The following is a 13,549-nucleotide window of genomic DNA, read 5'->3' on the forward strand; positions in this document are numbered from 1 at the left end:
CGTAGACTCAGGGCGGCTAACAACAATAATAAACAGCACGTAACAAATCTAATGTTTTAAATAATTAAAAAACCCTTATTAAAACCAAACATACACACAAACATACCATGCATAAATTGTATAGCCCTAGGGGGAAAAGGATAGTTCAGTTCCCCCAAGCCTGACGACAGAGGTGGGTGTTGAGGAGCTTACGAAAGGCAAGGAAGGTGGGGGCAATTCTGATCTCCGGGGGGAGCTGGTTCCAGAGGGTTGGGGCCGCCACAGAGAAGGCTTTTCCCCTGGGTCCCGCCAGACGACAATGTTTAGTTGACGGAACCCGAAGAAGACCGACTCTGTGGGACCTAACCGGTCGCTGGGATTCGTGCGGCAGAAGGCGGACCGGATGTATTTGAACTTAAAACTCTGCAGTTCCTCCAATCTCACTCATTTTTTACCTGTCCGTTAATTCCAAAACTTCATCCTCTGCCGAACTAACCTGGCCATGGTAGACAGGTACAAAGCAATTCACCACCTCCATATAAAAATGCAAATAGCACTTCTTACCTGATGTATAGTTCCATCAATTTCAACAGGAACGATGAAATCAGCGTTGCTAATTGGCTAGAAAAGTGAAAACAAAATGATCTTTTCTTTTCTTTCTTTAAAAAAGAATTATTTGCAATCTGCAGAACTGGAGAAACGTAACAAATTCACAACACAGCCCACATGGCATTAATCTGCGCACTTCTGGTATGGCAACTGGCAGAGATAGTCTCTTTTACACTTACCAAAGGGACTGGGACTATCCTGCTCATATCTTGAAGAGAGGCATTCCAATAATTTGCTAAGATGTATTTGTATGATACAGAAAAGGCAGATTTCTATAATATAAGTGTTAACAGCTGACAAAATGCTCTTTAAAAAACAACAACGCAAAAGGGTTATTTTTTAAAAATAGAATTTTTATAGTTTTTCTCTACAATACATCCATACATATACTTTAATTCTTAACAAAATATATAGTTATACATTTATTTTGATAAAACATAAGCCAGCATCCTAATTTGCACCTTTTATACTTTTATTACTTTCCTGTTTTCCCCTTTAGGGCATATCACTCCCCTCCCTCTAACTCCTTCTCTTCTTTCTCTTTCTCTCCCTCTTCCCTCCTTCCCTCCTCTTTTTCCCTTCCTTCTCTACTTCCTTTTCTCCCACAACCTTTTCCTGAGTATATCTATTCACAATTAGTGATGGGCGAACCGAACTCGCACAATTCGGGTCCTTACCAAATTTTGCGGTGTTCGGTATGCCGAACTTGAACCCGAAATTTTTTGAAACTTTGGGCAAAGTTCGGGGTCATGTTTGGCGTTCGGAGCTTTGACGTCACAGGTAGGTTGCTAAGGACGCCAAGGTAATCACTTCCTGGATTCCATGGAATCCAGGAACTGATCACCTTGGCGTCCTTAGCAATCTGCCGGTGACATTAAAGCTCCACCTCCGGAATCTCTTCGTGGGAGGGATTCCCCGTTCAGGTTCGAGTTCGATTTGGGTTTGGCCGAATTTTGCGTAAAGTTTGTCCAAACTTGCCGAACCCGACCACAATTGAGCCCAGAATTTCCGTTGGTAAGCGAGACAGTTGCTAAGTGAGTTTTGTCCCATTTTGCAGTCTTTCCTGTCACATTTGTTAAGTGAATCACTGCAGTTGCTAAGTTAATAATCTGGTTGTTAAGTGAACCTGGCTTCCCGCATTGACTTTGCTTGTCAGATAGTTGCGAAAGGGGATCCTGGGACCGTTATACATAGGAACCAGTTTGCCGAGCTTCTGAATTCTGATCACGTGAGCATGGGGATGCTGCAATGGTCGCTAAGTGTGAAAAACGGTCATGTGTCACTTTTGTTAGAGCTGTTATAACTTTGAATGGTCACTGAACGAGCTGTTGTTTCGTGTTGTCGAGGACTACCTGTATTTGCATTCCACCGAATGCAGCAACAAAGGTTTGCAACACATTTGAGAATACAACAGCAGAATGTCATTTTCAAATCTTTCCTTAACTTAAGAAGTAAGAATTTGGGTGACGTAAGAAAAGAGAAATCTAAAACGTTTCCTGGTCTCTTATTGGTTTACCAACAGACATATTGTTTCACTATCCAAAGTCTGAAGAAACCTTCATTGCCGGTTTCTGACAAGCAAAATCAATGGGGAAGAAAGTTGCAATTGGCACTTGGCTATGCGATGATATAACCCTGTGGGATTTGCCTACCAAAACTGCTGCATTTTATGGCCACCTCACTTAGTGACAGAATTTCTCATACATTTAAATTAATTCCCCATAATAAGCTTATTTTCCTACTTACATAAACTCTGTCTCCATTTTGGTGAATTGGATACGTAAAATTATATTATACAGAAACATAGAAACATAGAAGTCTGACGGCAGAAAAAGACCTCATGGTCCATCTAGTCTGCCCTTATACTATTTCCTGTATTTTATCTTAGGATGGATCTCTGTTTATCTCAGGCATGTTTAAATTCAGTTCCTGTGGATTTACCAACCACGTCTGCTGGAAGCTTGTTCCAAGGATCTATAACTCTTTCAGTGAAATAATATTTTCTCATGTTGCTTTTGATCTTTCCCCCAACTAACTTCAGATTGCGTCCCCTTGTTCTTGTGTTCACTTTCCTATTAAAAACACTTCCCTCCTGGACCTTATTTAACCCTTTAAGGTCCAGGAGGGAAGTGTTTTTAATAGGAAAAATATTTTTTAATAAGAATTGTAACTGGCAATAGCTAAATTCTTTTAGGAAAGAAAGAAATAAGTACACGTAACGTTTTATACAAATTGAAGAACTGCCTCCAAATTTTCCACTTAACCAAATATATGCTGCAACGTCCTGCCTGTCGGCGATTACTTCAGCTTCAACCACAACAACACAAGAGCACACAACAGATTTAAACATAATATTAACCGCTCCAAACTTAACTGTAAAAAATATGACTTCAGTAACCAAGTTGTCGAAGCATGGGACTCATTACCGGACTCCATAGTGTCATACCCAAACCCCCAACACTTTACCCTTAGATTATCCACGGTTGACCTCTCCAGATTCCCAAGAGCTCAGTAAGGGGCGAGTACAAGTGCACTAGAGTGCCTTCCGTCCCCTGTCCTATTGCTCTCCTATATCTCCTATTCCTTTCTTCTATTCCTATATCTCTTCTTCTATTCTTTCATTGCTATGTTCTATTACTATATCTTCTTTTCTATTATTTCTTAGATATATTTTACTATAAGTATCTCCTCTATAACCTTCATCATGTATTTTACTATGTATATATATATATATATATAAACCCACTAAATCCCTCATTGTGTATTGGACAAAATAAATAAATAGATAGATAGATAGATAGATAGATAGATAGATAGATAGATAGATAGATAGATAGATAAATAGATAAATAGATAAATAGATAAATAGATAAATAAAGCTATTCCTAGTACAGTACTCTCTTTGGAAATTAACTGGTGCACACATATTGCCTGGGTTCTTAATTAATGTTTGTTTCATTTGCGTGAAGGGGAGCAACATGTTTTGAGGCAATCTTATGGATATTTATATACATGGCTCTATAAATCACCAACTTTCATGGCCATTCATGAGTGAGGTTACCATGACAGCGAAGACATTCTAAGATCTAAAAAGGACATCAAATAAAGAAGATACGCCTGTCCTCTTTCATGTGTTTATCAGAAAGTTCTAAGAAATATTGAATGGCATACATACCTTAAAAGAACTATGCACTAATGTTTCATCGAGATCAATGACGACACATTTTTTTCTGTAATGAACTGTTGTCATTTCTGGCAAGAGGTATTTAGCTGGTGGCTAAACAGAGAGGGGGGGAAACACAACACCTTCAAAATGTGAGGAGTTTCCACGATAAATCTAGTGATTTGTGAAAACTAATATAGTCATGATTAAAATAATTGTGCCTTACTAGACAAATCCTTGAAACCACATTTTCTTTTGCATGAACCCAGGGGAAGAGCCTTCTCTGTGGCGGCCCCGGCCCTTTGGAAGCAACTCCCCCCAGAGATTAGAATTGCCCCCACCCTCCTTGCCTTTCATAAGCTCCTTAAAACCCACCTCTGCCGTCAGGCATGGGGGAACTGAGATATTCTTCCCCCCTAGGCCTTTACAATTTACACATGGTATGTTTGTATGTATGTTTGGTTTTATAATAAGGGTTTTTTTAATTGTTTAGTATTGGATTGTTACATGCTGTTTTTTGTCACTGTTGTTAGCCGCCCCGAGTCTGCGGACAGGGGCGGCATACAAACCCAATAAATGAATAAAATAAATAAATAAGTAGATATAGGTAGTCCTCAATTTACAATAATTCATTTGTGACTGTTCGAAGTTGCAACACCACTGGAAAAAAGTGACTTGTGGCAGTTTTTCTCATTTACGACCTCTGCAGCATCCTCATAATTGTGTGAGGCTTGGCACCTGACTTGTATTTATGATGGTTGCAGTGTCGTGGGTGTGCGTTTGTGTCACGTCGTCACCTTTCTTACAATGTGGAACCCAGATTCACTTAAGAACTAATGTTGTGATTCAGCCTGAGGCTGCTCAGGGACCAGCTGTGTCTCTGCTGGCTCCATGCCCGGAGGAGGATGACAGCGCAGAGGAGGGGGCTGAACAGTCGGATGGGGGAGAGGAAAATCAGGAATGGGATGAAGGAGAACAGCATGAGAGCCCCGGGGGGGGGGGGGAGCTCTCCCCAGCCAGTAGCTTGGAGTCATTAGGTGATGATGCACAAGCTATCATTGACATGAGACAGTGACGTTCAGAGCAACGAAAGGAGCAGTTAAAGATATATTTCCACCATTGAAGTAGAAACAGCTGGGTTTGGGTGTGGTACACATCAGCAGGGTTTAAAAGGCAGGCAAGCCCTTTAAGCCATGTGGAGTGTTATCAGCTTGGCGTGGCGTTATCCTGTCTTGTTTCTCGGCGTCTCTGTTCCTGGCTTGTGGCCCAGCAGCTTTGGAAGATCCGTGGGAGGTATAGGTCTGCTATCTACAGCTGTGGTTTGGCAGCAAGAATTCTGTATTGCTGCATGGACTTTTGGCCTTCGTGAATATATCTGAAGATACAGCATTTTCCTGCTTGTAAGGACAATTTCTGTTACCTGTGTTTTTCTTGGATTTTATAAAACTGCCTTTGCCTTTTACCAGTGTGTCTGGCTTCTCTTTTTGGGTTGGTATTGGCTTCTGGAGTGACCCAGACAGAACAACTAACTTGTTAAGTGTGATTAGCTTAACAACCCCAGTGACTCACTTAACAACAGAAAGGTCATAAAATGAGGCAAAATCCACTTAATAACTAACTCAGAAATATGGAGCTCAGTTGTGATCACAGATCAAGGAAGGGCGACCTGCATTGCCCCAAACTAGCATTTCTGTCTACTAGGAAAGATCTCTGGGATAAACAGAGGGAGAAATCTGAAATGGAAGAGAAAAATCTTCCTACAGTAGTCTCAAGATAAGGCATTCTGTTTAAACATAGCAGACTTGTATTCTAAATAATTAAAATATTAAGACAGGGGTTCACGATGGCTCCCCCCCCCTCACAATTTGACTGAATTGGCAATCCTGGGACGGTCATCTGAGGGAGCATTATCAGTAATTGACAAAATGTATTTATTAATAATTTAATTTAATTTAATTTAATTTATTTAATTTAAAATTTAATTTAATTTAAAATTTAATTATTTAAAATTTAAATTATTTAAAGTTTAATTTAATTTAATTTAATTTAATAATTTAATTTAATTTAATTTAATTTAATTTAATTTAATTTATTTAATTTAAAATTTAATTTAATTTAAAATTTAATTATTTAAAATTTAAATTATTTAAAATTTAATTTAATTTAATTTAATTTAATTTAATTTAATTTAATAATTTAATTTAATTTAATTTAATTTAATTTAATTTAATTTAATTTAATTTAATTTAATTTAATTTAATTTAATTATTTTTTTATTAGATTTATATGCCTCCCCTCTCCGCAGACTCGGGGCAGCACACAACAATAATAAAACAGTGTACAATGAACAAATTCGGAGAGGGGCGGCATACAAATCTAATAAACTATAACTCTAATATATATTTTTTAATTTTTATACATAAATAATAAAACATATAAATAGACAAGTAAAAACAAAACAATAAATGAAACAAAACATAATTAATTAAAGACATTTGGGAAAAATAATTTCCCCACTCTTTCAGACTATTTGATTAGAGAATGTTTTCCTCATAAGTTGGTATTATTTTATTAACGTATTGCTTTGCTTTGCATATACTTTTCAAATTTGTAATTTATTTATTTTATCATTGTCCTTTTCTCTAGGCAACTGTAGAAAATTCCCCATATCTTATAGTATTCTGTGTCTTCTTTTCCTTCTAATTTTTTGAACATTCTGTCCATCTCTGCACATTCTACTAGCTTTTTAATAATGCCTTCTTCTGGTATTCTATCAGCTTTCCATTGTTGGGCATAGGCTATCCTAGCAGCTGTCAATATATGGATGACCAAATACCTCATTTCTTTTTTAATTTTTGTATTAAAGATGCCCAATAAATATAGTTCTGAGGTGATCACTTCCTGGATTCTGGGGGCGGCACTAGAATAATGGAGGGAGGAGGGAATCCAGGAAGTGATCACCTTGACATGCTTAGCAACCTGCCGGTATACGTGATGTCAAAGCTCCACCCCCGGAATCTCTTCGTGGGATTCCCCAGCTTCTTTTGCTTGTGGCACCACAAGCAAAGGGAGGTCCTTTCACGTAAAAATAAAAAAAACATTGTTTACGTGAAAGGACCTCCCTTTGCTTGCACTGCCGCTGCAGCGTCCTTTTTCATAAAAATAAAAAAAATTAAAAATCCATTAAAATAAAAAATGATCGGATTCCGGAGGCAGAGCTTTGACGTCATGTATTCTGGCAGGTTGCTAAGCACGCCAAGGTGATCACTTCCTGGATTCCATCCTCCCTCCATTATTCTAGTGCTGCCACCGGAATCCAGGAAGTGATCACCTTGTTGTGCTTAGCAACCTGCCGGTATACATGACGTCAAAGCTCCGCCCGCGGAATCCCTTTGTGGGGTTCCCCAGCTCCTTTTGTGCCTCCCTCCCAGCCTCCCGATCGGCCGACAGCTCCCCGGTGTTCGCCTTCCTCCGCCGCCACCAGCGCCTGGCTCCTCCTCCTCTTCTCAGCAGATGACAGCCGGGTGGTGGCTTTCGCGGTGTTTGGCCCAAACGCCAAACCGGAGCATGATTTTTTAAAAAAAATTGGGTTCGGCATGCCGAACACCACAAAATTCGGTACAGGTCCGAATTGTACAGGTTCGGTTTGCCCAACACTAGTGGAAACTAATCAAGGAGAGAAGTAACTTAGAACTAGGGAGAAATTTCCTGATAGTCAGAACAGTTGATCAGTGGAACAGCTTGCCTCCAGAAGTTGTGAATGCTCCAACACTAGAAATTTATAAGAAGATGTTGGATAACCATTTGTCTGAAGTGGCCTAGGGTTTCCTGCCTAAGCAGGGGGTTGGACTAGAAGTCTTCCAAGATTCCTACCAAATCTGTTGTTGTTGTTTTTATCACATGAAACATTATTACCACTTTATAAATCTTTGGTAAGACCACACCTGGAATACTGTGTCCAGTTTGTTCACCACATTAAAAAAAGATGTTGGGACTTTGGAAAACATGAGCAACCAAGAAGATTCAAGTCCTGGAGACAAAAACATATGAAGAGCAGTTGTAGGAATTAGGTATGTCTAGTTTAATGAAAAGGACTAGGAATGAAGTGACATGAGACCAGTCTTCCAATATCTCAGGGGATGCCACAAAGAAGAAGGGTCAACTTATTTTCCAAAGCACCAGAAGACAAGAGAGGAAACATATAAACATAGAAACATAGAAGACTGATGGCAGAAAAAGACTTCATGGTCCATCTAGTCTGCCCTTATAGTATTTCTTGTATTTTATCTTACAATGGATATATGTTTATCCCAGGCATGTTTAAATTCAGTTACTGTGGATTTACCAACCACGTCTGAAACAATGAATGGAAGCTAATCAAGGAAAGAATAACGTAGAACCAAGGAGCAATTTCCTGCCAGTGAGAACAATTAATCAATGGAAAGATTTGCCCTTAGAAATTGTGGGTGCTCCAACACTGGAGGTCTTTAAGAAGACACTAGATAGCCACTTGTCTGAAATGGTATAAAGATTCTTCCCTTGAGTAGGGGGTTGGACTAGAACACCTCCAAGGTCCCTTCCAGTTCTATTCTGATTGACTGATCTACTGATCAGTTTCCTAATCTTCCCGTGGCTGTCTCATGGTTACTTGCCCTTTCTTCTCTGGAGGGACATTTTTTGTGCGGGGAATGAAATCCATGGAAACGTTAATTGCTGCATTACACATCATGGAATTAAAATGATAGGTAGATTAAAAGACACAGAGACGTATGATGTCATGGTTAAGAACCTGGGTCAATCCTAGTATGATCCCAATTTTAATCCACTTTAACCCCCGAAGCTTCTTTGTGGTTATGGGCCACCCACTCTCTTTCAGCCTACACTACTTTGCATGGTGGTAGTGGTGAAAAAATTAAAGACTTTTTTTTTGCATGCCACCTCGAGCTCCTGATAAATAATTATCTCCTTAATAAACATAGATACAGACTGCACATTCCCCTTATTATAGTTATGTACAGACAGTCCTCAAATTATGACCACAATTGAAGCCCAAATTTTTGTTTTTAAGCGAGACATTTGTTAGATGAGTTTTGCCCCATTTTACAACCTTTCTTATGACAGTTGCTGTTAGTACATGGTACATACTGTTATTTGGGATTGTCATGTTTGTTTATTATTATTATTATTATTATTATTATTATTAATTGGATTTGTATGCCGCCTCTCTCCGTAGACTCGGAGCGGCTAACAACAACGATAAAAACAACATGTAACAATCCAATTTAATAAAACAACTAAAAAACCCTTATTATAAAACCAAACATACATGCAAACATACGATGCATAAATTGTAAGGCCTAGGGGGAAAGAATATCTCAGTTCCCCCATGCCTCATGGCAGAGGTGGGTTTTAAGGAGCTTACAAAAGGCGAGGAGGGGGGGGCAATTCTAATCCCTGGGGGGAGTTGGTTCCAGAGGGCCGGGGCCACCACAGAGAAGGCTCTTCCCCTGGGTCCCGCCGAACAACATTGCTTAGTTGATGGGACTCAGAGAAGGCCCACTCTGTCAGACCTAACTGGTCGCTGGGATTCGTGTGGCAGAAGGAAGTCCTGGAGTTAAACTGCCTATTGTAGTTAATATATTTACAGTTGTAATATCACTTTAAGGACTTTGGCTGGCTAGCCATTAGAGGGCGCCAGTACTCTCTCCTGTTGATGCTGGATTGTTCATTCACTTTTTGCCTTTACCTTGAGGAGGGGGAGTTTATTTTGCTTAGTGCTTGCTATGTGCGGTTTGTAGATTATTTCTGCTTTATGTACATATGTAAATAGTCCTTATTCAGCATACTAACCAACATGTCATTATTGGCTGTATCACACATCCACACTCTTCCTTGATCTCTGCTCAGCGTACGTCGAAGGTCTCATAGCCAAGCTATACCGAGACATACCAACATTGGTTATGGGCCCAGTGGCAGAGATTGTGGTTTGTTAATGTGTGGTTTACTTTAGCCAGCATTGTATCACAGTTAGTATTTTTGCTGTAACAGTATTATTAAGGGGAAAAAATGGCAACATTCCAGTCCTCTACACAGTTGTTATGTGAATCGGTGCAGTTGTTCGGTTAGTAACATGGTTTGTTAAGTGAATCTGGCTCCTCCGATGACTTTGCATGTCAGAAATTCACGAAAAGGGGACCACATGATCCCGGGACACTGGATCCGTCATAAATATGAGTCGGACGCCAAATGTCTCAGTTGACGCTTTAAAAACGACAGGAATGTGAGTGGGAATGAAAACCCTAACTTTTAAAAGCATGCTCCAATGATTAAAAGGAAAAGATAGAAAGAAAATTTTCCTACTCCGCTTTCTTTTTTGAGGGGGTGTTGAGCTGTGATGATAAAAATAGTTGTTTCACAAAAATCTAACACTCACTCCAGTATTGCCAGAGCATGAAAGTGAATCAACATATAGTGGAAGTTATGCTTTCTGTGGGTTGTGGCTAATAAGATATGTTTTTTTTGAGGTGCCCAGCTATACCGTAATTCCACATTTGTAAGCATGCAACACAGAGAGAGAGAAAGAGAGAGAGAAAGAAAGAGAGAGAGAGAGAAAGAGAGAGTAAGAAAGAGAGAGAAAGTGGGGGGAGAGAGAGAAAGCGAGAGAGAGAAAGAGAGAGAGAAAGAAAGAAAGAGAGAGAGTGAGAAAGAGAGAGAAAGTGGGGGAGGGAGAAAGAGAGAGAGAGAAAGAAAGAGAGAGAAAGTGGGGGAGGGAGAAAGAGAGAGAGAGAGAAAGTGGGAGAGAAAGAGAGAGTGAAAAAGTGGGGGAGGGAGAAAGAGAGAGAGAGAAAGTGGGAGAGAGAGAGAAAGTGGGAGAGAGAGAGAGAAAGAGAGAGAAAGAGGGAGAGAGAGAGAAAGAGAGAGAGAGAAAGAGAGAGAGAGAAGGTGGCAGAGAGAGATAGAGAAAGAGGGAGGGAGAGAGAAAGAGAGAGAGAAAGAGGGAGAGAGAGAGAGAGAGAAAGTGGCAGAGAGAGAGAGAGAAAGTGGCAGAGAGAGAGAGAGAGAAAGAGGGAGGGAGAGAGAAAGAGAGAGAGAAAGAAGGAGAGAGAGAGAGAGAAAGTGGCAGAGAGAGAGAAAGAGGGAGAGAAAGAGGGAGGGAGAGAGAAAGAGAGAGAGAAAGAGGGAGGGAGAGAGGGAGAGAGAGAGAAAGAGACTATCTGAGTCCTAATCAAGAACATAAAAAGAATTTTTAAAAAAAATACATACACTTGGAATAGGAATGACTCGCATCTGGTCACCCTAGGGAGTAGGGAGGGGGGAATGGGGAAAAAATAGTTGTAAGAGCGTAATGTTTCAAAACAGTAGAACGTAAAATAAAGTGACATGTCAGATTTAATAAATAAAGACGTTCCAACTCAAAACTCGAAAGAGAATTTAAGAAATTGGTTAAACTAAGAGAAGTAAATATGGTGTCAACAGAAATTATCTGCAAAGGAACCATTAGTAGAGATTTTTGATATTTTCAACAGATGTTGCAAAATGGTACTGCCATGCTGATCAATTTAGCTCTTCTGCTTATTCAGCATAATATCAGCAACAGAACAATATTTATCTATAACTTATTATTGTTATTAGCAATGACATTTTAAGCTTTCCTTAGGTCCAGTACTAAGCTTACATTTTTATTTTATTTATTTATTTATCCCAATTTATTGGCTGCTCACCTTATCACAGAGTAAACTTATATAGGATCTGGTTCCAGTTATAGTCAAACTTAAAGAGAACATCCACTGGAGCCAATCCTTGTGTTTCAAATCAATACATTTGACTGGCGTGATTTAATACATTAATACAATAATATATTACTGAATTCAGGGAGAACCAGTTACATATTTCATAGTGAAGTGATGACTGCTTATTTTAATAGCCAGATACAGATAGGTTAAAAATATAGCAGTTATGTACCATCGAATCAATATACCTCATGGTAGTTTACAATGGAAATAAAACCAAGAATACAATAAAATCAATTTCCACTTTAAAGTAATAAAGCAACCAATCTCAATGACTTTGATAGAGATGGCAGCAAATTGTACTGCATCTCAAAGTCCTTCGAAGAGATTTTCTTAGCCACCTTCTGGAAGGAGGGTAGCAGGAGCAGAAACTAGGGTTCTGGGGGTATACTGTTCCGTAGCTGAGGTCTTCAAACTTAGCAACTTTAAGACTTAATTCCTAGGAAGACCTCTTACCCTAATCTTGAACCATTTCCACCAGACCAAAAAGAACATTTTGAGTCCCCAAACTTGGCAACTTTAAGATCGGGGGATTTCAACTCCCAGAATTCTCCAGCTAGCTCCAGTGGCACCATGGAGGGGCTTACAATTTTATTCAGAACCTGGGAAAAGCCATCCAACATAGCATTTTCATTCCATGCCAAGCTTGAAACTCAACGGAAAAATGCCTTATGCCACTAAAGTGCCACCATCTTGTCAACAATAAAAAAGAGAAGTTTTGGGATGGAGTGCTGTTTTACATAACTAGACCCAGGGAAAAAGTGTTTTCGGTAAAGGATACACTATACCCGTGATGGCGAACCTATGGCATGGGTGCCACAGGAGGCACGCAAAGCCATATCGGCTGGCAGGCGAGCCGTTGCCCTAGCTCAGCTCCAACATGCATGTGTGTGCGAGCCAGCTGATTTTGGGTTCCCACAGAGGCTCTTGGAGGGCGTTTTTGGCTTCCTGGGAGCTTCCGGGGGGATGGGGGAGGGCGTTTTTACTCTCCCTGGGCTCCAGAGAAGCCTTTGCAGCCTGGAGAGGGCAAAACTCGAGCCTACTAGGCCCATACCAGAGGTTGTGAAAAAGGCTGTTTCCAGCCTCCAGAGGGCCTCTAGGGATAGGGGGAAGCTGTTTTTGCCCTCCCTAGGTATTGAATTATGGGTGTGGGCACTCACGCATGTGCGATAGCGCACACCCACACTCTTTTGGCACCAGAGGAAAAAAAGGTTCGTCATCATTGCACATCTATGGTACATGAGTCTTCACCCAGGCAGGGGTTGCTGCCAGTACTGGTATGATGAGCACGCAGTTCCAGGTGACTGTTGGGTGGCCGTGCACGTTCTGGCGAGATTTTGCTTCTGCGCATGCACAGGGAGCAAAATCTCACGAGAGGACCTGCATGCAAGATTCCAGCAAGTTTTTGCTTCCACGCATGCAGGGAAGCAAAAAACCCCCGCCAAAATAGCGCGTGCAGGTCCTGTCCCAAGATTTTAGTTCCGGCGCATGTGCAGAAGGAAAATCTCACCAGGATGCGCATGCTGGTCATCCGGAGCTATTCGCACATTGTTGTTCTTCCTACTGGCATGCAGTGTGGCCCATACCGGTAAGAAAGCCAATACTGCTATCGCCCCAGCTCAGTTCCACCATGCATGTGCAGGTCTGCGCATGCGCAGAAGCAAAATCTCGCCAGGATGCGCGTGCTGGTCATCCGGAGCTATGCGCACATTGTTGTTTTTCCTACAGGCATGCAGTGTGGCCCATACCGGTAAGAAAGCCAATACTGCCGTCGCCCCAGCTCAGTTCCACCGTGCATGTGCAGGTCTGCGCATGTGCAGAAGCAAAATCTAGCCAGGATGTGTGCGCTGGTCATCTGGAGCTATGCGCACATTGCTGTTTTTCCTACCGGCATGCAGTGTGGCCCATACCGGTAAGAAAGCCAATACTGCTGTCGCCCCAGATCAGTTCCACCGCGCATGTGCTTTCCGCTGGCCAGCTGGTTTTCGGGTTTCTGCCACACATGCCT

General features: G+C 40.8%; 1 protein-coding gene across 1 annotated transcript in view; it reads right to left on the reverse strand.

Annotated features, from left to right (window-relative positions):
- Positions 1-13,549, reverse strand: part of CTDSPL (CTD small phosphatase like) — a 94,683-nt gene that overhangs the window by 15,308 nt on the left and 65,826 nt on the right. Inside the window, exons 3-5 of the mRNA XM_070766886.1 lie at positions 11,015-11,047; positions 3,764-3,865; positions 544-600 (exon numbers count right to left, since the gene is read on the reverse strand). Of these exons, the coding sequence (XP_070622987.1) occupies positions 544-600; positions 3,764-3,865; positions 11,015-11,047 (192 nt within the window). The remainder of the gene's footprint in view (positions 1-543; positions 601-3,763; positions 3,866-11,014; positions 11,048-13,549) is intronic.

The sequence above is a fragment of the Erythrolamprus reginae genome, chromosome Z (assembly GCF_031021105.1).
Source record: "Erythrolamprus reginae isolate rEryReg1 chromosome Z, rEryReg1.hap1, whole genome shotgun sequence".
NCBI classification, from domain to species: domain Eukaryota; kingdom Metazoa; phylum Chordata; class Lepidosauria; order Squamata; family Dipsadidae; genus Erythrolamprus; species Erythrolamprus reginae.